Source organism: Pan paniscus, chromosome 9, assembly GCF_029289425.2.
Source record: "Pan paniscus chromosome 9, NHGRI_mPanPan1-v2.0_pri, whole genome shotgun sequence".
Classification (NCBI taxonomy): Eukaryota; Metazoa; Chordata; class Mammalia; order Primates; family Hominidae; genus Pan; species Pan paniscus.
In genome coordinates, this window is record NC_073258.2 from 108,059,478 (window position 1) to 108,084,347 (window position 24,870).

Here is a 24,870-nt window from a genome sequence, read left to right on the forward strand (position 1 = left end):
AAATAATATTTCTCTCTAAATGTTTCCTGAGTATTGGAAGTTTTTGTGTGAAATCTTCCTTTTCTTCTCTCACATCATTTATGATTTTTTTCAAGTTCTGATTTATGTTGCTTTTTCTCGCATACCTTCTGTCCTTTTCTTAAATTTCAAAGTTCATTTTGGAATACTGAGTTACAATTTTTATCTGTTTGAGGGCATGTCTGTGAAATCTTATTGTCTGTAGAAACATTTGGCTCCTATTCTCTCGTCATATAATAATTTTGTATGGGATTTAATTGTGATAATGTTCTGTAACGTATTCACTTAAATGAAGCAAGTTTGCTTCTACTTTTAAAGGGAGAGACAGGCCAGAGTAGCTTTTCTTTACTTCACAGTCATCAGATACTATCATATCATGATTCTATTACACCCACCCAACACTGGGATTCTGTTTCCAATTGCTGCTCCTCTTCTCACACTACCCCATAATGCTTTACAGTAAGCACCTTTGGCAATTTGAGGGTTCTTCTGCACTCAATGACGTCAAAGCCCATTTGTTTCCCTCTACTTTCTTTAGTCAAATGCTGATATCACGCAGATCTATAGATGTTGGTGGTTTGTTCCTGCATGCGCGTAACTGGGGTCTCTAGGGTATTGAAGATGTTATCTGTGTGTTTTTGGTTTCACTATTCTGGTTGATCTATTGCTATTTATAGGAGAAATTAGTGAGGTTTAAAACTATCACCATCACTATCATCATCCCCACACTATTTCCAAACTGTCATTCAGCTATTAAGATCCTAAGAAAAATATGAGGGTAATGAATAGATGAAATTAACTAGCTGACATAAGTATACTGCTTGTATTTAAATTATTGATTATGTTGTAACTTTCAGGGAAAGATCTGAGGCTTCTTTGGAAAACAAATGCTTTTATTACTCTTAGTAAAAGTGCTCCAGAAATATCTTTTTAACCAAATTCAATCAATGGGATGTTATCCCAGTAACGACTAATTTCATACTCTTCATTGTACATTATGTTAATTTTTCAGGAAAAATAGCATAACTTATGAGACCAAAATAAATACAGACAAAAATACAGAAAGGGATTCTGAAAGGTTCTGCCTTATAAGTAAAACAAAAATTAGCAAAGAAGCACCATTAAGTCAAAAGGACTTCACATGGCTGAGCATGTGGTTTGCACCTGTAATCCCAGTACTTTGGGAGGCCGAGGAGGGCAGATCACTTGAGGCCAGGAGTTCAAGACCAGCCTGGCTAACATGGCAAAACCCCATCTCTACTAAAAATACAAAAATTAGCCGGGAGTGGTGGTACACGCCTGTAGTCCAAGCTACTTGGGAGGCTGAGGCATGGAAATCGCTTGAATCTGAGAGGTGGAGGTTGCAGTGAGCTGAGATCATGCCACTGCACTCTTGCCTGAGTGACAGAGTGAGACTCTGTCTCCAAAAAAAAAAAAAAAACAAAAAAGACTTCACAGAACAAAAACAAGTTTCCAGTGTGTGCAGTGTGTGAAAAAATGGGTATAATTCCTCTTTTACTGTCTCTCTAAACTGAAACATGTTCCAGCAAAATACTACATAATATGGAGCAGCAGCCTAGTGGCCTAGTGTTCTAGCTAACATTGAGGTAATGTTATTCTAACTTTTCACTTCTCCTTCATACATAGCTATATCTATATATAGACATATATATCTTTAATGATTTTTTTAAAGTCACCGATAATCCCACTTGAAAAAAGTTCTCTCTCTTTCCATCCACACTGTCCTTTATATAATTCATTTTTAAAATTTATTTTTATTTTTATATATTTACTTTTTGGAGACAGGGTCTTGCTCTGGTGCCCAGGCTAGGGTGCAGTGGTGCAATCATAGTTCACTGCAGCCTCAAACTCCTGGGCTCAAGCAATCCTCCCGCCTTAGTGTCCGCAGTAGCTAGGACTGCTGGTGTGTGCCGCCACATCCAGCTAATTTATTTTTATTTTTTGTAGAGACAGGTCTCATGATATGGCCCAGGCTGGTCTCTAAGTCCTGGCCTCAAGCAATCCTTCTGCCTCAGCCTCCCAAAATGCTGGGATTACAGGCATAAGCCACTGCACCTAGCCCATATAATTTTTCACACAAAACTCACTGTTCTCTTTTTAAACTTAACACTATGATAACATGCAAAAAACTGTTTTCACAGTTGTAATTTTAATGACAGCATTTATTTTATTAAATTCCTTTAAGGAACAGTAAGTAGTTGTAACAATTGGCAACTCAATGGCCAAATATGAATTCTCAAAGCTATACTATACAAATGAATGAACTGGTATCATACATGATCTCTACATATCTTACAAATAAAGATAATTTATGCTCAAAGCAGAGAATATAAGCAAATTCAGAAGCAGAGCTCTGTTTACCTTTACAAGGGCTATCCATAGGTTAATCAAGGACCCTGGCTATTAAAAACAAATGGCTGCACTTGAAAGCACAGATTGCTCCTCCTCTGTGTTATGAAGTGTGATGATATGAAACTTAAGCTTACCTGTAAAAACTAAAATACATCTTTATTATAATGGAACTAATTTTAACTTAATTTTTCTACCCAACCACAAAGCCAATGCCACATACCTTAAAGGTTTTTTTGTTCAGAAACCTCCACTTTTCAAGGTACCAATTTCTATATAGGTTCAGGCGACAACTGCAATGAAAATAAAAAAAAAAATGTATAATGGCTCTAAAAGTAGAGAATTTTATTTATTGCTCTGATAAAGTACAAAATACATTACTGATGGATTGGCAATATTCCTCCACCTGGTGATTCAGGAACCTAGGCTCTTTTCATCTTGCGGCTCCACCATCGTCAAAATGTGGCTTCCAAAGTCACCATGCATGTTTGCACCATGCCACAGAAGGGGAAAGGGCATGCAGAATTGTGTGTCTTTTCTGAGGTAAAAGGCTCACATTCCACTAGCTAGAACCCAGTCACTCGGCCATTACAAAGAAGGCTTAAAATGTCACAGAACCATCTGTCCTGGAAGAAGAGGAAATTCTAGCCAGTCTAGTCAGTCTTTGCTACGCTTTTTCAGCAACTGTTTTTGCTTAATAAACTCTTTAATTCTCTTATTATTCAAATAAGAGAATTTTATCCTTTTAATTGGTCTAGAAAAAATTAGATTTTTTCACTAATGAAAGTTGGTCTTTGATCAATACACATGAATGTACATTTGGTAATGTTCCATTAAAATGCCAGGAACATTATTTTTAATCTTTGCAAACAGAACAAAAAAACAAAGGAGCTAAAAGGAGTGAGAATGTAAATAATGTGAGATCTAATGCCTTTCAAGCTATAATCCATTTTTAATTACTTGTACTAATATGTATGGCTAGTTTTACTTCTCAATTTTTTTGTATATAACCAAGAGTTGATGGCAAGTTTTACTTCTTAATTGTGTTTTACATATATGACCAAGAGTTGATTTTATATACTTAAACTCTATACTTACCATGAAAGAAACTTCTCATACTAATCAATCCACACAATACTCCTGAGTTTAGACAATGCCATTTAAAATTCTTTGAGACAAAATGGACAAGAAAATAAGGGTTTATTCAAAGCCACAAAGGGAAGCAGCATGTGATGCCCAGTACTATACTCACAACAAATTTTCCCTCTAGAAAGGAACCAACTGAATTCTTTGTTTTTTATATTGGTAGAAATGCAGTAGAAAATAGAAATTAAGTGAAGGAAATATACACAATGTCTTAAAATTAGTATACTAACTTATAAAACTGGAACAGAATCAGTTTTAGGCATGCATGATTTTCTTTCAAACAGTAATATTTTCTTGTAAAATTACTGAATAATAAAGTATTCATGTGTGAACAGTCGTTTTCATTTTCTAGTATCCTGCACAAGTATAACTATACATTTTAAAAATCTATATTGAAGTGAACAATCTAGGATGTTTACTAATACAAAGGTGTTAATCTCACATCATAAAATGTCATGTAATAAAACAATCTTCACAGTATTTGTTCTAAAAAGTGGTTACAGCCCATGTCCAAATACCTATATGGAGAGTTAACTGAGTTAACTTTAGAAAATAAAGAGCAGAAATATAAATATACTATGTGTTTTATAATTAATATTAAACTTGATGCTGTTTCATATTTTGATAAGAATACCAGTATGCTAAAGTACATAAGAGAATGAACAATTTTTACTTTAAAAAAATTAAGGTATCCATCTCAATCACACCTGCTTCAAAGGTACAAGACAACCAGCAGAAGTTTCTTTAAGATCATGTGAATGGTTCTCGGGACATTTCTGTGTCCTCTGGCACCTGAAGACATTGCCTGAATTTCATCAAATGTTTCTTGATTTCAGTTTTCCTTTGGTAATTCATCTCTTAGTTCCAATATAACTTCTTTGACTACTTGTTTGTGTTTCTAGATGCAGAATTATTTTGTCAGGGAAAAGTAAGTTGATGTGTAACCTGCAGAAACTTCCAGAAGACTCTGATCAATAATACTATTAGAAGTTCTTCCTGATGATGCCAAGGGTAGAGTCCTGAATCAGGAGGCAAAAGCAAGCCTTGGAAAGCTATCTTATATTTCAAAATGTCAGTAAGGTAAGCCTAGTATATTTCAGGTACCAGTCCTACAAACTTACATGAGGGGAGACATGTAAACAAATTTTAAAATGTGTAATAGGTGCTACATTAGAATGCTGTGCCTAGTACAACTGATGAACAAGGAGCATCTGACCAATTCTATCCATCATGTCAATAATGATTCCACAAAGAAAGTTAACATCAGGGCTGAAGGGGGTCTTCAAAATTAGTAGGTATCCCCCAAGTGTATGTTGTGGAATGGAGTGGTCTGAGTAAAAACAGTATGAACAAAGGTAAAGAGGCTTAACTAGCACAACATGTTAGTGGAATTAAAGTAGTTTAGTATGATTTTCATTGAATTGGGGGCTGAGCTGGGCATGATATGAAAGAAACAATAGAAAGGCAGGATAAAGTCGTTATGAAAAACATTTCTCTCATGCTACGGAGTTTGGATTTCTTCCTATAGGCAATGAAGAACCACTGAGAAGGAGTGATTGACATGATCTTCCAGAGAAATAATTCTGATAGTCATATGGAAGAAAGAGCAAAATTGAAGGTGATACAATTGTTAGGCTGTTATAGTGATCCAGAAGAGAGCTAAGGAGGCAGTCTGAAGAGAGGCCATACCAAAGAGGATAGGGAGGATGGCAGAGATGTTAAGAAAGTATATGGCTCAGGGCATGAGTGCTTATTCAATGTGAGAGATGCAAAGTGGGAGGTGTAAAAAAGATGACTCTCAAGTTTCTGGTTTGGATTACTGGATTGTTCATAGCTTCATTCACCAAAACTTGAATTGCTGGAGAAACAAAAGATTTGGAGATGAGTAAAATATGTTTCCTTTTGGATATGTTGATTCTGAAGTGCCTTATGGGAAATTTAGATGGAGAACTCACTTAATGAGTGTATAGAAGAAACAAACAAACAAACAGCAAGTATACCATAAGCAACAATTAGGCATAAGAAAACAGATAGGACCACCAAAGAAGTAAAAGGAATTTCACATAATGGGCAACCATGTTCTGTTCTGCAGGGAAGGTAATTAATATGAAGACTGAAGAAAGTCTTTTTGGTTAATTTGATTTGGATTGGGTAATTTGATCAACAGTTTCATTATGGCTTCCAACAACAAGTAGTTATTGAAGGCTTCAATGAGGTAGATTTAAGAGTGAATAGGAGAGGACTTCGCGGTAATAAAATAAAATGGCAGCTACCTACGTCCGTCATAAACGATACAGAACAAGAAGAATAAATAAATCTATACAAAATACACCCTCAGCCAAACAAGAAGAAAAATATAGCCAAATGTCAAATACTTATAAGTAAAAAAATTAAAAGCACCAAATCCAAGTGAGTGATCTTTCACATTTCTACCATAAGCCTTTGTAGCAAGCAAGGGCAGGCCAAAGAAGAACATACAGAATAAAGAAAAACGGATCTAGTGGCAGGCCTAAAATTGGTCTAAAATCACCAGCAGAGATAGAAATTCTATCCTAGGTGCAAAAATATAAAGTATCTTAGTATCACAACACTTATTATAGGATAGCTTCAGGGAGTGGAGAGAGCAAAAAGAATAGGCAAGGTGCCTTTTGGCAACTGGATGGTGAAGGGGAAAAGAAGCAACAGGAGAAATTCAGGGTCCTGCAAGACAAAAACAAAAAACAAAAAACTGGAACACACATAATCCCTCCCTCTACTATAAAGTTAAAAAAAAACACCCCCTAAAGAAATTGTATTTTCTATGCTGACAGAGAGAGTCCTTCTGAACTAGGAATCTTATAACCCCTCAAATTCAAAAAAATGAATGGAAGGAAATGGAATAAATCTATATAATGGTAGTATGAGAAATCAGCAAAAAATAATTAACATGCTTGGCTGATGAAAATTCTCTACCAAAAAGCAACCATTAAAGCAGAAGAAAATTGTAACACAACATATCAAACTGAATAAAATCCTCAGATAACCATTTGGGGATATGAAAAAGCACCGTGAATTGGAAATTCAAAATATAAAAAACAGAAATAGATAAAAAAAAAAACAGGAGTAAATTGAAAGATTATTGAATTCAAGAAAGAAATGGGAGGGGGGGAATTATAAATGAAGACTAAATTACAAGGTGCCCAAAGGAAAAAAGACTAATGAAAACTTAGGCACTGGATAGATGCAAAAATAAACAAATAAATACGATACAGAAAAAAGGAAAAATGGTCAGAAAGAGAAAGTTGAACAAAAGATAAATAACTCACATATAATTGGAATCCCTGAAGAAGAAATAAAAAACAATGGAACAGAATATTTAACATTATAACCCATGAAAAATTATCAGAAATAAAAAGGATCTGAATCTGCATTTTGAAAGGGATTTCCAGTTAACTGGAAAAGTAAACTTTGAATGTTAACTCCAAGACATATCTCAGTAAAACTATTTAAACTTGAAAAAAATTTTTTTCTTTTTTTCTTTTTTTTTTTTTGAGACGGAGTCTCGCTCTGTTGCCCAGGCTGGAGTGCAGTGGCGCAATCTCGGCTCACTGCAAGCTCTGCCTCCCGGGTTCACGCCATTCTCCTGCCTCAGCCTCCCGAGTAGCCAGGACTACAGGCGCCCATCACCACACCAGGCTAATTTTTTGTATTTTTAGTAGAGACGGGGTTTCACCATGTTACCCAGGATGGTCTTGATTTCCTGACCTCGTGATCTGCCTGCCTCAGCCTCCCAAAGTGCTGGAATTACAGGCGTGAGCCACCGAGCCAGGCCGAAAAAAATTTTTTAATCCTCGAGGATTCAGGAATACGTGATCAAATAATTTACAAGGGCAAAATAATTAGACTGGTATCAGATTTCTCAAAAAATATATATAAAGCAAGACAATAAATTTTCAAAAAACTGAAAGTGTGAACCAAGATTTTATATTCAGTCAAGCTGTCCTTCAGTATAAAACACTATAATAGAAAAACAGCTTCAAACATATAACTTAGACAATTATGTACCCATGAGCCACTCATGAAGATCTACTAATGAATGAGCTTCATTCAACAAGAGATGACTGAAAAACTTCAGCAAAATAAAATTACAATATTTACTATATTTAATAGTAGCTTTCAGACTAAACCAACAGTAGGAATTCGAGTGCAAAACCAATACACAAACATATGTTGCAATCAGGTAGAAATAAAACAACTAAAAAATGGGAGCAAAAAGACGTGAGATTAAAATCATTGATCGCTGTATAGGCAATAAGTGTGAATTACAGGCATTAAAACCTGACAAACTAGATAGTAAATCTTAAATAAGAAAATGGAGAATAAAGTATAAATACAAAGATAACCACTAGAATAAAAATTCTTAAGTATCAGTAAAACATTTTCATAAAATGACAAATAGTACACATTGCACAGAAAATAAATATAGCAAATATAACAATACAATTTTACGACAGGCTTCAAACCAAACATTCAGTCATACGAATGATGAGTGGGCTTGACTCACCTATTCAGCTTATTTCAATTTGTCTTACAAAGCTAGAACCAACAGTATACTGTATACAAGAAACAAAGTGATGTAAGAAGACTAAAAATAATGGGATGGACAATGAAATATAGGGGAAATGAGAACAATAAGAAAATAGGGGAGGTGATCCTGATACTAGGCAAAGAAGAATCCAAGCCAAAAAAATATAAATATGACCCTCAAATCTCTTTTTTTTTTTTTTTTGGGACAGAGTTTCGTTCTTGTTGTCCAGGCTAGAGTACAATGGGGTGATCTTGGCTTACCGCAACCTCCGTCTCTCAGGTTCAAGTGATTCTCCTGCCTTAACCTCCTGAGTAGCTGGGATTATGGCGCCTGACACCACACTTGGCTAATTTTTGGTATTTTTTTTTAGTAGAGACGGGGTTTCACCATGCTGGGCAGGCTGGTCTCAAACTCCTGACTTCAGGTGATCTGCCCACCTCGGCCTCCCAAAGTGTTGGGATTACAGGCGTGAGCCACTGTGCCCGGCCCAAATCTCCTTTTTAATTCTAAAATCTGTAATTCACAATAAAGACCTAACATGAATATGTATGGTACCAAATAACACTGCAAACATTCTTATGAAGCAAAAACTGCAGGGGATGCAGGAAGACAAAGATAGAAATGCATCAATAATGGGAGATAATAACAAGCCACTCTCACTGTAAGACAAAATAAGTGGACCTTTTATTACCAATTCACTCTCCCTACCCGTTAATGTCTGATCAAATTTTTCATTTATTTAGTCATATGGAAGAAAGAGCAAAACTGAAGGTGATACAATTGTTAGGCTGTTATAGTGATCCAGAAGAGAGCTAAGGAGGCAGTCTGAAGAGAGGCCATACCAAAGAGGATAGGGAGGATGGCACAAATGTTAAGAAAGTATATGGCTCATATAGATTCTATGGTTTTAGGAATTCATCCATTTCTTCTAGGTTATCCAATTTGTTAGCAAGTTCATGGCAATCTCGTAAGATCCTTGGTATATCTGTAGTATCATGTGTAATGTCTCTGCTTTATTTTCTAATTTTATTTTAGCCTTCTCTCACTTCTTAGTTTAGATCAAGGTTTGTTGATTTTATCTTAAAAACCAACTGTTAGTTTTGTTGTTCTTTTCTGTTGTTTTTCTAGTTTGTGTTTATTTCTGCTCTGATCTTTATTATTTCCTTCCTCCTACTAACTTTGGCCTTAATTTATTCTTCTCTTTCTAGTTCCCTAAGATATAAAGTTAGATTGTTCACAGTCTTTCTTCTTTTTCGATATAGGTGTTTATTGCTATTATCTTCCTCTTGGGACTGCTTTGGCTGCTACCCACAAGTTTTGGCATGTGGTGTTTCCATTTTCATTTGTCTCAAGACAATTTTTAATGTCCCTTTTACTTTCTTCTTTGACCCACTGGTTGTACAGAAGAATTTGGTTTAATTCTACATATTGTGAATTTTCTGACATTTTTCCTATTATTAATTCCTAATTTCATACCACTGTGGTTGAAAGATACTGGATATGACTTTAACCTGCTTAAATTTGTTAAGTTTTCTTTTGTAGCTTAATGTATGATCGATTCTGCAGAAAGCTCTGTGTGAGCTTGAAAATAATGTGTATTCTGTTGCTATTGGATGAAATGTTCTGTATATATGTTAGATCCATTTGTCTAAACTGTGGCTCAATTCCAACATTTCCATATTGATTTTCTGTCTGCATGATCTGTACATTGTTGAAAATGGGTATTGAGGTCCCCTACCATTATTGTATTGCAGTTTATCTCTTCAGATCTTTATATCTTTGCTTTATATATTTAGGTGCTCTGATGCTGAGTGCATATATATTTATAATTGTTATATCCTCTTGAATTGATCCCTTTATCATTATACAATGACCTTTGTCTCCTTGTATACATTACTTAAAATCTATTTTACCTAAGTATAGCTATCCCAGTTCTTTTGGTTTCCATTTGCATGGAATACATTTTCCATTCCTTTACCTCCAATCTATGTGTCTTTTCTTTTTTTTCTTTTTTTTTTTGAGACAGAGTCTCACTCTGTTGCCAGGCTGGAGTGCGGTGGCGTGATCTCAGCTCACTGCAACCTCCACCTCCCTGCCTCAGCCTCCTGAGTAGCTGGGACTACAGGCATGTGCCACCACACCCAGCTATTTTTTGTATTTTTAGTAGAGACGAGGTTTCACCATGTCGGCCAGGATGGTCTCAATCTCTTGACCTCGTGATCCACCCGCCTCGGTCTTCCAAAGTGCCGAGATTACAGGCATGAGCCACCACACATGGCCCAATCTATGTGTCTTTAATGGTGAAATGAGTGTCTTGTATTCAGCCTAAAATCAGGTCCTTAAAAAATTCATTCAGTCCTTCAAAAGAATAGTGATGTCTTTAGTTTGGAGAATTTAATCCAATGATATTCAAGGTGATTACTGATAGGTAAGAATTTACTACGGACATTTTGTTGTTTACCAGTTGTTTTGATAAATCCTTTGTTCCTTTCTCATCTCTTGCTGTTCTCCTTTGTGATTAGATGACTTTTTTTGCGTGACATGCTTTGATTCCTTATTTTTTTTTTTTATCATTTGTGTATCTACTATAGGTTTTTGCTTTGTGGTTACCATGGGACTTACATAAAATAACAGCAATGACAGGCTATATTTTAAGCTAATAACTAAACTTGATCATATAGAAACACTACCATTTTTGTAGTTTTATGTTTTTGATGCCACAATCTAAATCTCTTTATATTGTATATTACTTAGAAAGTATTGTGGTTATAATTATAAAAGTTTTGTCTTTTAATCTTCTTACTAAAGAGATGTGATTTACACACCACCATTACAATATCTGAGTATTCTGTATTTATCTATGTACTTGCTTTTACCAGTGAGTTTTATACATCATATGTTTTCATGTTACTAATTAGTGTCCTTTATTTTCAGCTTCAATAATTCCCTTTAGCATTTATTAGTTTCAGGCAGGTCTAGTGGTAATGAACTCCCTCAGCTTTTGTTTGTCTGAGAAAATCTTTCTCTGTCTTTGGTTTCTGAAGGACAGCTTTGCCAGGTGAAATATTCTTGGTTGGCAGTTTTTTTCTTCAGCACATTGAATATATCATCCCACCCTTTCCTGGCCTGTAAGGTCTGTCCTGGGAAATCTGCAGATAGTCTTATTGATATTGTTCTTAATGTAATGTGCTTCTTTGCTCTTGCTGTTTTCAGAATCCTGTCTTCAAGTTTGATTATATGTCTTCATATAATTTAGATTGAATCTTATTGGAGACCTCTGACCTTTTCATAATAGTGTGTATTTATATCTTTCCCCAGATTTGGGAGGCTTTCAGCTATTATTTTTTTCAAATCAGGTTTTGAAAAACCCTCATCCTTATTTCTATAATACATTTGTTAGCTCTTTTGATGATGTCTCATAAATCCTGTAGTCTTTCTTCATTCCTTTTCATTATTTTTTCTCCTTTGACCATATTATTTTGAAATAGAGTTCACACATATTTTTTTCTCCTGCTTGATTAGTTCTGCCATTCTCTTTTTTGCATTTTTCATTTCATTCATTGTATTCTTTAGCCCCAAAATTTGTTTGGTTCTTTTAGTGATTTCAACCTGTTAAATTTATCGTTTTGTTGATTTATTGTTTCCCTGATTTCATAGAACTGATTCTCTGTATTTTCTTGAAGTTCACTGAGATTCCTTAAAACAATTACTTTAAATTATCTGTAAGGCAGTGTATAGTCTCTATTTATCTGCAGCTTCTAGGAAATTATTGTTCTTTTGGTGGTAATATGTCTCCTTGATTTTTCATGTTTCTTGCTGCCCTGTTGATGTCTGTACATTTGGTGGGGGTAGCCATCTCTTTCAGATTTTATGCACTGGTTTCAGTGGGGAAAGGCTTTCCCCTATGGGAGGGTGCTAGGCCCCTGGCTGGGTGAGGTGCAGTGGTTCTTGTTCCAGATAGGACACAGCAGTATAGTCTCCATGGAGTTCTGTCAGCTGAGGTCAAAGTGACAAAGATTGCAGGGATCCTCAGCAGCCAGTACTGTGAATGTCCACAGCAATGGTGAGGGCTATTGGGATTGTCAGTGGCAATGGCTGCTAGGTTCTCCCAATCTCTCATTCTCCCACCAATGAATCTTTCAACAATGGGATCTCTTTTGGCACAAGGTCTGGCTTGTGGGCCTGCCCACAGTGGCAGTGGTACAGGTGTCTGATGAGTGGCATGTAAAGCAGCCATGGAGCCAAGTCTTGAAGTATGAGCATGTGCAGAGGGACTATGGCTCTGGGATCCAAGGCATTCATGGCATTGGTGCTGGGATGAAGGCACCCCCACTTGCATGTTGGTGCTTATGAAGTAATGGGTAAGCCAGGGAACCTGGGACAGGACTATGGGCATGAATAGAGCTACAGTGGCTGCAGGGTTAGGGATGCCAGCTAGCTCTCTATGGCAGCTAAGTTTGTACCCAGAGCACAGGCATGCACGGAGAGACCTTGGCTCTGGGACCCACACATGATCTAGCTTGCTATGGTTCTGGTGTATGAGACATGGGTACACAGAATAAACCCTCAGAGAAGGGGTCAGGAATGTGGGCACTTGTGGAACAGCCACAGCTCAGAGGTTGGGGGCATGCACAGGGATGGGAAATGTGGCAGCTCCAGTCCCAGAATAGCACAAGAGCAACTGATTCTTAGGGGTTATGGGAGTGTGCAGCCACATCTCCCTCTATGGGGTTCCTGGACAGGAATGGCTGTTGGTTACCTCTGTTGCAAAAGATGCCACTGTCCTCTGCAAAGCAGGCTCCTGGGAACCACAGCAGTTCACCTGTACAGCTGATACCAATATCCTCTGCATTTCTTCGTTCCTAACCATCTCCTGGTGCCTCAAGTATGCCAATTTCAACAGCAATCCTTTCTGTGGATATTCTTCTTTTTTTTCTCCAGTGTGTTGCGGCAGATTCTTAAATAGATCCTTGAGCACTATCAGGGCTATTCTGGTTTGTGAATGGCTATCTATAACTTTATGGGGAGATTAAGGCTTGTAGATCTACTACTCTGCCATATTGGTGACATCACTCCCAGGACTTCCTTAAAATGCCAGTGAATAGATTCTTAAGGTGGCCTCCATTATGTTCTAATCTTGGTTTTCACATCCTTGTATGACCCCATCCCCTTAAATGTGAGGAGGACCTGTGACTTGCTTCTAAGCAATGCAGTAGTGCCCTCTTATGTGTGGGGGATATGTTCCAAGACCCCTACTGGATCCCTGAAACCACAGACAGTACTGAACCCAATTGCCATTAATTGGAACACATTTCTGTTCATGTCTTCCACCCACAAATTTAATGCTTTTCCTGTCTTAACCAAGCACTTATGCACTGTGACTGTAACTTTTGCAGTTTGAGGTGTGACAGCAAAACTAGCACAAATTTATTTTTCCTTCTTCACAATTTCACAGACGATTTGTTCTCACAGATCTTAGCAATCTCGGCACATAATTTATCTCCTTACTAAGCCAAGAACTTTCACCTTTTCACTTAAAGGGGGCATTTTATAACTTCTCTTTGGCATATCTAAATTGCCAGCTCTTGAGCTTTGGGGCCGTTATTAAAATAAGGGTTACTTGAACACAAGCACTGGAATGCCACCACAATCAATCTGAAAATGAAGATGACTACTGAGTGACTAACGGGCACATAGTGTAGACTACTGGATATATCTTTATTCCTATACATGTTTTTTAGCTTTGTTCTGGAATTCAGTTAAGTGACTTGGAAACGGTTTGATCCTTTTGTCTCTTATATTTAAGATTTGTTTGTCAAGACTACTAGATCAATACTCAGTCTCTGAAAAATGATTCTATATTACTGAGACATTATTCTATGCTACACACCACCATTACGTGTACTCTATCCAATTCCCAGTCAATCATGACATTTTCCATTCTAGCTTGTGGAAAATGTCACCTCTAACTCTTTTGGCGTAGGTCAATCTTGGCCTAGCCTCAAGTAGTTTCCTCAAGGCATGCACTAATCAGTGCACAGATGCTCAAAGGTGACCCTCTGCATACCTCTAGTGTTTTCTCTCTGTACAGCCATCCTTCCTCTAGTAATCTGTTTTTCTGACTTGGTCTATCTAGGCTCACAGCTCCATTTCCTCAACTTGGATAGTCAACAAGCTGTTTCCCAATCCTGGACTACAGCTTGGAAACTCTCTCAAAGCATTAAGAGAGGACAATTGTAGGACTCATCTCATTTGTTTCCCATCTCACAGGGATCATTGTACCTTGTTGTATGATGTCCCATGTCTTGAAATCATTGTTTCATATACAGTTTGTTTGTTGGTTGTTTTAGGCAGCAAGGTAATCGGGCCACTATCTTGTCTGGAAGCGTAATACTTGAGCTACTTCTTATGAAAAAGAAAGGCTGACTCAGGGTTAAAACAAGAGCACAGAGGACAGAGAAAAGAGCCACAGAATCTTCTCAAGAAGCAGGACAGGTCACCTAATCAAGAAACTGGCAATATATACTTAATTTTAAAATTTCTAGTGAACAGTGACTGCTATATTCCTCCTATTTTCTTACTTTTCCATCAACGTGCCTACTGCAGTTAATGTATGTTTCTCTTACTATTGTGTTTGGTGAGTGTTTGTGTGGAGGTGGTGCAGATCTTATGTTCACAAATCTTCAGAGTGAGTGGAAGCACACCTGAGTAGTTTCATCTCCATCTGGGTCTGATTCAGATGAGACCTAAACCTCAAGCCTAAGCCTAATTACTGACTGGGATGAAACTTTCTTGAGAGGATCTGAATATATTTTCATGTGGGAGAAATATAAATTTGTGGCCAGAGGGTAAATTGGTGTTCACACTCCTTCTATCAAGAGGTAGAATTATGACCCCACTTCTTGAATATACGTGGGCTCTGTGACAACTCTGACATACAGAAAATAATGATGCTGTGCCACTACCTGGGCCCAGGCCCCAAGATGGCACCTTCTACCTCTTAGGCCTTGGAACTGCCCTTTGGAATGGTTGTTCTGGGAGAAGCCAGAGCCATACAGCAAGTCCAACTAAAATGAAATTGCTATATATGGAGAAAGTCATACTAGCCAGTCTCTAGCTGCTCCAGTCATTCTAGCCCAGGCACCAGACATACGAGTGAAGGAACCATGCTGAATATTCTACACCAGCATATACCATATGGAGAACAGAGGACCTAGACATACAGCTTCAGTCATCTCCAGATGGGTTTAAACCACTCTAGCTGAGGCCCCAGACATCATGAAGCAGAGGCAAATCATCCAGCTGAGCCGGTATTAAATGCCTCACCTATAAAACACTAGATATAATAAAATGGCTATTACTATAAGCCACTAAGGCAGAGAGTTTTTATTCACTAATGTATCCCTTACATGCAGAACAGTGACTGGCATATTAAAGACACTGAAGTATTTGTTGTGAGCCAACTTAAAAATGGTATTTCTAGATCCCGTAGAAAGTGAGTGCAGTGGATAAAAAAATAAGGTTTGAAAGTAGGCATTTCAACATTTAGAGGTTGAGGAGATGAAGAGGAACCAGCAAAGGAGACTGAGAGAATACAACTAGTAAGAAAGAAGAATAAATAAGAAACAGTGTTCTAGAATCAAAGTAAAGAAAGTGTTTCATAAAGGGGAAATGATCAAGTATGTCATGGATATGCTGATAGATAAAGATGAGCACTGAGCTTTAATTCTGGATTTGCTAGTGTGGAAAGTCACTGACGACCTTGACCTGAAGAGTTTGGTAGAATGATGAGGGTGAAGTCGAACTTCATCCTCACTGCACTGAGAACAGAATTAGAATGGAGGAAGAGAAAACAGACTTTAAAAAAATGAGTTTCCTGTCAACTGGAGAAAGGGCTAGAGGGGAGATGCAATGCCAAGATTTGCTGTTGATATATTATACAAATATTTTTGTATGCTAATAAGAATAATCCTGTAAAGAAGAGAAAAAAATAATAATATAGAGAGAAGAGGCAATGTAGTAGTTGAGAAGGGATAAAATCCAGTACATAAATAAGTGGATTGGCCCTAGATAAGAAAAACAAAAAAAATTTATCTGGAATTAGGAAGAGAAAAAGTAAGAGTTCACAGGTATACATGCAGGTATACTGACAAGACGTGCTACAAATTTCCTTCTATTTGCTTCTATTTTCTCAGTAAAATAGGAAGCACGGTCATAATCTGGGAATGAAGAGAGGGGAGACGTGAAATAGTCCTTTAGCACTGTACTCAAGTATACTTGGCACATATCTCACTTGAGAACTTATCACATTGTGCTGTAATTATTTATGTATATATCTTTTTCCACTAAATTATAAAATAATTTAAGGTAGAGGAAGTACTTTTCATTTTTGCATTACCAGCACATAACACAGTGCTCTACAAACAAATGTTTGTTAATTTGCTGATTGAATAAATTAGTGTTATTGATTCCTTTAAGATTTGGAAGCAAAGCCAAGAGTTTTAAAATAGCAATCAATAAATACTGTCAAACATCTACTTCATATATATGCCTAAGTGTATGTTGCAAATATTCAAAAACTGAAAACATTAAACTTCAACTTATTTATGAAATAAAAAAAAACTACAGACAGAACACATACATTTTGCTTTTTAACATATTAGGGAAGCAATGAGATGCTAATATAAAACATAGAGACATGGATGAAGCTGGAAACCACCACTCTCAGCAAACTATCACAAGAATAATCCAGCAAACTATCACAAGAATAGAAAACCAAACACCGCATGTTCTCACTCATAAGTGGGAGTTGAACAATGAGAACACATGGACACAGGGAGGGGAACATCACACACCAGGGCCTGTCAGGGGGTCGGGGGGCTAGGGGAGGGATAGCATTAGGAGAAATACCTAATGTGGATGATGGGTTGATGGGTGCAGCAAACCACCATGTCACATGCATACCTATATAACAAAACTGCACGTTCTGCACATGTACCCCAGAACTTAAAATATAATTTAAAAAAGAGAAGAAACAATGTGTAGAGTTATAAGTTACAGTGGAGTACACCTCACACTGAATCTAGATATCCAACATTTCATACAAAAAGGTTCAGCTTCCAAAAAGCCAATAGCTGAAAAAAAATTTACTACAACAATAATTTCCATTAAAAAAAAGAAAAGTAGGAGCACTCAAAACATAAAAACCCTATACTTACAAAATATGACTATGGTGTGAGTTGAGAACAAATAAAAATTACGTTCCCTGGATCAAGTAAGGGACAACAGAATGTCCCATACTCTCATCCAGGCATGGTGGCTCACACCTGCAATCCCAGCACTTTGGGAAGCTGAAACAGGAGGATAGCTTGAGACTAGGAGTTCAAGGCTACAGTGAACTATGATTGGGCCACTGCACTCCAGCCTGGGTGACAAAGCCAGACTCTGTCTTAATAAATAAAAACAAAACAAAAAGATAAATAAATAAAAACTCTCATTACTTAAGATTTTACGACAATCAGTACAACTCAAAACCAATGATTTGGCTATAAATTTTGACTTTCATGCAAACCCCAAACAACCCTAAAATATGTTATTTGGAAGAATTACTTTTAAAACCACCAAAATTCAAAGATACTATTTAAAAATCCAGAAATAAAAACAAATTTGAATCATACAAATTTTCAGTATCATTTAATTCTTTAATACTTTGGGGACATTTCCTTTTCCTTTAACAAAAAGAATAGAAGTGATACTATATACTGCTAGTAGAAAATTAAGAGCTTTTCTATAAAATCCTATGAAATTAAAATTAAATCGTCTTATTTTTAAAAATGTAAAAGAAGCCAGACAATAGACTTAACAACCATGAAGCAGACCCACTTCCCTCTGAACCAAGGATTTCCTATGCTTTCTAGATATCCCTTCAGAAAAGGCCTTCTCTAAATTAACTGAACAATTCGGAATACCAAGAAGTAGGTAGAGAGCAGGAATGTGAGCAGATCATCGAATATATGTTTTTACTCCATGGTGACTAAAATGAAGTCCATAGATAGGAGCAGGTGAAGAAGAAAACAACACAATCTCCTGATGTACAGTTGTCACTGACCCAGAGCAGTCTGCTGCTGTGACTCTCGCTGCCTGTGACCTGAGGGTCAGTTGCTTCATTAGATGCAATAGAAATAAAACTGAACGGGATCTGAAGAAAAATTTTAAAATGGAAGGTACACCTCAACAGTTTTTACTTTTGGTGAAGTCATATGGTTTCCACCACTGAGCAAACTGCAGTGCTTTTTTCCTCTGATCCTCAAAGCTTTCTCGGATGCCTTTCCTCCAAAGTCTTGGTTCTATATCCAGCATCCCACCTATGATTTCCTTTTAAAGAAAGAGAAAAGCACAAACACAAGCATGTATAAATAATGAAAACAGAAATGAAACTATTTCTGTTTATTCTGCTATAAAATATAACAAGTTCTTCTCCATGACAATGTTCAAGCATAAATACTAGTTAAAGTTTAAAAAATATGTTTTCAGTTAATTCTAACTAGGCAAACCATGTGATTCTAAGAGTCCAAGTTAGCTGCATCTCCTATCAAGCAATTTGTCCATTTTGTTGCTTATTAGCACATCTACTAGATGGTAACAAAGGGGAGGGAAAACAAGTGAAATTTAATTAATATGATCTCTATTAGAGGCTCCCGTAAACAATTTTGCAAAAATGTTAATCAACTTCTAGCAATTATTAACTTTATTGCTCAACTGCAGTTGAATCCCAAGCTAATGTTCTCTCTCTGCTACCAAGTATATTTATAAATTAGCTTCTTCCACTATTAGCAGAAATCTTTTTTCAGGAAACAAAATCCTATTGTAATACTAGTTTAAGTAAACCTATTGATAGAATTAAAAATTATATATCACTTTCATTTAAAAAATCACATTCTCAAGTCCCATAATAAATGGCTTTTTGGTTATCTGATTATTATTCTTGATTTCCTTCATGATCCTCTTCCTGTGCTGTTAGCTATAGAAATAAATCAAATTTAGGCATGTGAGTATCCATGAACAGAAAGACATGGGGGAGCCTCCTAATGCTTAAATGCTTACAGGGAGGGCAGTATGGTAACAAAGCAAAAAACAAAAAACAAAACAACAACAACAAAAAACAGACTAAGGATCAAATTCTGCATAGTCGGTCTAGCTCCACTGGACTGTGTGGTGAGATCCTGCACAAACCACATAATCTTTCAGATGCAGGTTCTTCATCTTACTTAGGGACCTACTACGCAGAAGCAAATGCCGTATGTTGTAGGGGATACAGAGATCGTGAGGTGAAGACACACAGTTGTCTTCAGACAGAATAGAATCTGGAGCTGTGGTGGGAGGAATAATAATCCAGCTATGCAGCAGACTGTCTCATAAAGTAGAAGGTAAGTGCCAAAGCAGACCATTTGTGGAGACTCAAAAAAAAAAAAAAAAAATCTATTTGTTGGACAGACCAGGAGATGCTTCATGGAAAAGGGAATCTCCTGTCATCAGGGAAGGGAAATAAAGGGGTCAACAGAGATAGTAGAAAAGAGAAATAGGGCAAATTGAGATTTAGTTCAAGAGTTTCTCAGCATTGGTCCAAATAAGCAATGTAGTTTAAGAAAGCCTAGCTTATAAAAGTTTACCTAAAATTGTCTATAAAATACCAAGTTTTGTCTTACATCTACCATATAAGCTTGACTCTTGTTCTGTTATCAAAGCAGCTGTTAATGGAAAGACTATCCCCATAATCTCTTCTTGCTCTCTGAACAACTGCTTCAGCAGCAGACTGCAGGGAGGTCTTGAGCCCACAGGCTATTTCTCAAAAAGCAAATTTTGAGGAAAATGGCTCAGTGACGCAATGTTGACAGAGAAAATTTACTTTTAACTCCAAAACTGAATCATATAAACCAGAATGCATGAATAATATGTGAAGAAAGGGCAATCTCCCAGTTTAATATATACAACTTTTAAAAAATGGATATTTTACTTCCTTTTTTCTAGGACCAAATTTTTGTTTTGTTTTGTTTTTCTGTTTTTGTTTTTAATAAATCCAGCCATAGAGCTTTTGGTTATAAAGCTCTACTGTATAACAACAGGATTTTTCAGAACAGTGAAAACACATTTCTTTCTAGTTAAAAAAAATTCTGAACACTTCTCAAACTTGTTTCTGTAATATGTTATAACAGTTCAAATATGCATGTTACTTTGTTATGCTGGTTAACCCACTAAGGACAAGAGCATTAAAAAGTTTTGAATCAAACCTCTGGAGTTGAGATTCCTCTTCAGATATTTCTACTCATTGCAGAAGATGTTCCTCTGCAGGAGATGAAAGTGGGGAGCTGGGTGGAGAACAGGGAATCCCAAGCAGAGTTCACCAAGGCCCCTCTTTTTCAGAGGGCCTGGCTACATAGGGATAAATATGAATGGAAAGGCCTGATCTACACTAGATTCAAGGCTCACTTCTAGAGCAATCATTGCCCAGACTACTTTTGACTGTTTCAGTTGCTGCATTAACTTTATTCCAGTTCCTGACACTATTCTGTAGACTTTAAAGATTATACCCCACAGAATATAAGAAGGCAATCTGTGGTAGTGAATCAAAAGATCTGTATGCTAATATCTGCCCAGAAACTATCAGCGTAAAATGAGTCATGTGTTCTTCTTGGGCTACGCCTTGCTGAATTATAAATGAAGATGAGAAAATTGGTTCTCTAGTTCAACCATGACTATATGTACTCCTAGTTCTACCACTTATTAGCGCATTACCCTGGGCAAGTTACCTAATCTCTCTGTAGCTCAGTTTCTTCATCTGTAAAGTGAAATTTATAATAATATCCACACAATAGGATTATTGTGAGCATTAAATGAATGCTTAGAACAGTAGCTGGCACACTGTAAGCCCCTAATACGTTTTAACAATTACCATCATTCTCAACACAAGCCTGGCTTCCTCCAAAAACAACCATTATAGTAATTGTTGACACCGTCAAGAAATGTTTGGTTCCAAAGTAACATTCCTGGCTCTGTTATATACATTCTGGGATATTTTTATTAATAGTTGCTAGGTATTCCCTCTCTAAAAACTGGGTGGAGCAGTACTCACCAATTTCTTTGTATACTGTGCCCAAAGTTTTTATTTCTTTCAAAAGAAAAATGTCACCAAATTGCTAACTCTGGGATTTTATCAAATTTGTGAGCCTACCTTTCCAAAGTAATGAGGGAATTTGTGCTGATCTTCAATGACATGGGCAAACCCTCCATGAAGGCCAAAATCCACAGAGAAGTAAGGTAACTCTCTGGGTACCTAAATAAACAGACAAATCACAAATGGAATACAGTATGAAACCAGAAAGTTATGTTTAATCCCTCCCCTGTTCTCTGGAAGGACAGTAATCTTAAGCATTCCTCAAGACAAATGTACAAAATGAATTTCCAGTTCTAGAGATATTTAAACAATGGCCTAACTTTCTGAGTAAAATCTCTCATTTTGGTAGCCTTTCAGCCAGATAGTTCATCATTATCTATGAATTATAATCAAAACCAACTATTTTGCTGTCCTTGGGGAAAACCAACGGGGGAAATTATACTTTTTAAAAATACAAATGTAAAGAATAATTTCCCGAGGGGAGGAGCCAAGATGGCCGAATAGGAACAGCTCCGGTCTACAGCTCCCAGCGTGAGCGACGCAGAAGACGCTGATTTCTGCATTTCCATCTGAGGTACCGGGTTCATCTCACTAGGGAGTGCCAGACAGTGGGCGCAGGCCAGTGGGTGCGCGCACCGAGCGCGAGCCGAAGCAGGGCGAGGCATTGCCTCACCTGGGAAGCGCAAGGGGTCAGGGAGTTCCCTTTCCGAGTCAAAGAAAGGGGTGACAGACGCACCTGGAAAACTCGGGTCACTCCCACCCGAATATTGCGCGTTTCAGACCGGCTTAAAAAACGGCGCAACACGAGACTCTATCCCACACCTGGCTCGGAGGGTCCTACGCCCTCGGAGTCTCGCTGATTGCTAGCACAGCAGTCTGAGATCAAACTGCAAGGCGGCAGCGAGGCTGGGGGAGGGGCGCCCGCCATTGCCCAGGCTTGCTTAGGTAAACAAAGCAGCCAGGAAGCTCGAACTGGGTGGAGCCCACCACAGCTCAAGGAGGCCTGCCTGCCTCTGTAGGCTCCACCTCTGGGGGCAGGGCACAGACAAACAAAAAGACAGCAGTAACCTCTGCAGACTTAAATGTCCCTGTCTGACAGCTTTGAAGACAGCAGTGGTTCTCCCAGCACGCAGCTGGAGATCTGAGAACGGGCAGACTGCCTCCTCAAGTGGGTCCCTGACCCCTGACCCCTGACCCCCGAGCAGCCTAACTGGGAGGCACCCCCCAGCAGGGGCACACTGACACCTCACACAGCAGGGTATTCCAACAGACCTGCAGCTGAGGGTCCTGTCTGTTAGAAGGAAAACTAACAAACAGAAAGGACATCCACACCGAAAACCCATCTGTACATCACCATCATCAAAGACCAAAAGTGGATAAAACCACAAAGATGGGGAAAAAACAGAACAGAAAAACAGGAAACTCTAAAATGCAGAGTGCCTCTCCTCCTCCAAAGGAACGCAGTTCCTCACCAGCAACGGAACAAAGCTGGATGGAGAATGATTTTGACGAGCTGAGAGAAGAAGGCTTCAGACGATCAAATTACTCTGAGCTACGGGAGGACATTCAAACCAAAGGCAAAGAAGTTGAAAACTTTGAAAAAAATTTAGAAGAATGTATAACTAGAATAACCAATACAGAGAAGTGCTTAAAGGAGCTGATGGAGCTGAAAACCAAGGCTCGAGAACTACGTGAAGAATGCAGAAGCCTCAGGAGCCGATGCGATCAACTGGAAGAAAGGGTATCAGCAATGGAAGATGAAATGAATGAAACGAAGCGAGAAGGGAAGTCTAGAGAAAAAAGAATAAAAAGAAATGAGCAAAGCCTCCAAGAAATATGGGACTATGTGAAAAGACCAAATCTACGTCTGATTGGTGTACCTGAAAGTGATGCGGAGAATGAAACCAAGTTGGAAAACACTCTGCAGGATATTATCCAGGAGAACTTCCCCAATCTAGCAAGGCAGGCCAACGTTCAGATTCAGGAAATACAGAGAACGCCACAAAGATAATCCTCGAGAAGAGCAACTCCAAGACACATAATTGTCAGATTCACCAAAGTTGAAATGAAGGAAAAAATGTTAAGGGCAGCCAGACAGAAAGGTCGGGTTACCCTCAAAGGGAAGCCCATCAGACTACCAGCGGATCTCTCGGCAGAAACCCTACAAGCCAGAAGAGAGTGGGGGCCAATATTCAACATTCTTAAAGAAAAGAATTTTCAACCCAGAATTTCATATCCAGCCAAACTAAGCTTCATAAGTGAAGGAGAAATAAAATACTTTACAGACAAGCAAATGCTGACCAATTTTGTCACCACCAGGCCTGCCCTAAAAGAGCTCCTGAAGGAAGCACTAAACATGGAAAGGAACAACCGGTACCAGCCGCTGCAAAATCATGCCAAAATGTAAAGACCATCAAGACTAGGAAGAAACTGCATCAACTAACGAGCAAAATCACCAGCTAACATCATCATGACAGGATCAAATTCACACATAACAATATTAACTTTAAATGTAAATGGACTAAATTCTCCAATTAAAAGACACAGACTGGCAAGTTGGATAAAGACTCAAGACCCATCAGTGTGCTGTATTCAGGAAACCCATCTCACATGCAGAGACACACATAGGCTCAAAATAAAAGGATGGAGGAAGATCTACCCAGCAAATGGAAAACAAAAAAAGGCAGGGGTTGCAATCCTAGTCTCTGATAAAACAGACTTTAAACCAACAAAGATCAAAAGAGACAAAGAAGGCCATTACATAATGGTAAAGGGATCAATTCAACAAGAGGAGCTAACTATCCTAAATATTTATGCACCCAATACAGGAGCACCCAGATTCATAAAGCAAGTCCTGAGTGACCTACAAAGAGACTTAGACTCCCACACATTAATAATGGGAGACTTTAACACCCCACTGTCAACATTAGACAGATCAACGAGACAGAAAGTCAACAAGGATACCCAGGAATTGAACTCAGCTCTGCACCAAGCGGACCTAATAGACATCTACAGAACTCTCCACCCAAAATCAACAGAATATACATTTTTTTCAGCACCACACCACACCTATTCCAAAATTGACCACATAGTTGGAAGTAAAGCTCTCCTCAGCAAATGTAAAAGAACAGAAATTATAACAAACTATCTCTCAGACCACAGTGCAATCAAACTAGAACTCAGGATTAAGAATCTCACTCAAAGCCGCTCAACTACATGGAAACTGAACAACCTGCTCCTGAATGACTGCTGGGTACATAACGAAATGAAGGCAGAAATAAAGATGTTCTTTGAAACCAACGAGAACAAAGACACAACATACCAGAATCTCTGGGACGCATTCAAAGCAGTGTGCAGAGGGAAATTTATAGCACTAAGTGCCCACAAGAGAAAGCAGGAAAGATCCAAAATTGACACCCTAACATCACAATTAAAACAACTAGAAAAGCAAGAGCAAACACATTCAAAAGCTAGCAGAAGGCAAGAAATAACTAAAATCAGAGCAGAACTAAAGGAAATAGAGACACAAAAAACCCTTCAAAAAATTAATGAATCCAGGAGCTGGTTTTTTGAAAGGATCAACAAAATTGATAGACCG

General features: G+C 37.8%; 1 protein-coding gene across 5 annotated transcripts in view; it reads right to left on the minus strand.

The window, feature by feature from the left end:
• Positions 1–24,870, minus strand: part of CWF19L2 (CWF19 like cell cycle control factor 2) — a 177,952-nt gene that overhangs the window by 33,625 nt on the left and 119,457 nt on the right. For 4 of the 5 annotated variants that reach the window (XM_034933621.3, XM_008953743.4, XM_055094789.2 and 1 more), the window contains 2 exons: positions 21,330–21,431; positions 3,572–18,475 (listed from right to left, as the gene is read on the minus strand). In XM_034933621.3, coding sequence (XP_034789512.1) covers positions 18,332–18,475; positions 21,330–21,431 — 246 coding nt within the window. In that variant the 3' untranslated portion in view covers positions 3,572–18,331. Of the gene's footprint in view, positions 1–2,611; positions 2,682–3,571; positions 18,476–21,329; positions 21,432–24,870 lie in introns of those variants that run through there. The other variant, XM_063608255.1, reaches the window with a different exon arrangement.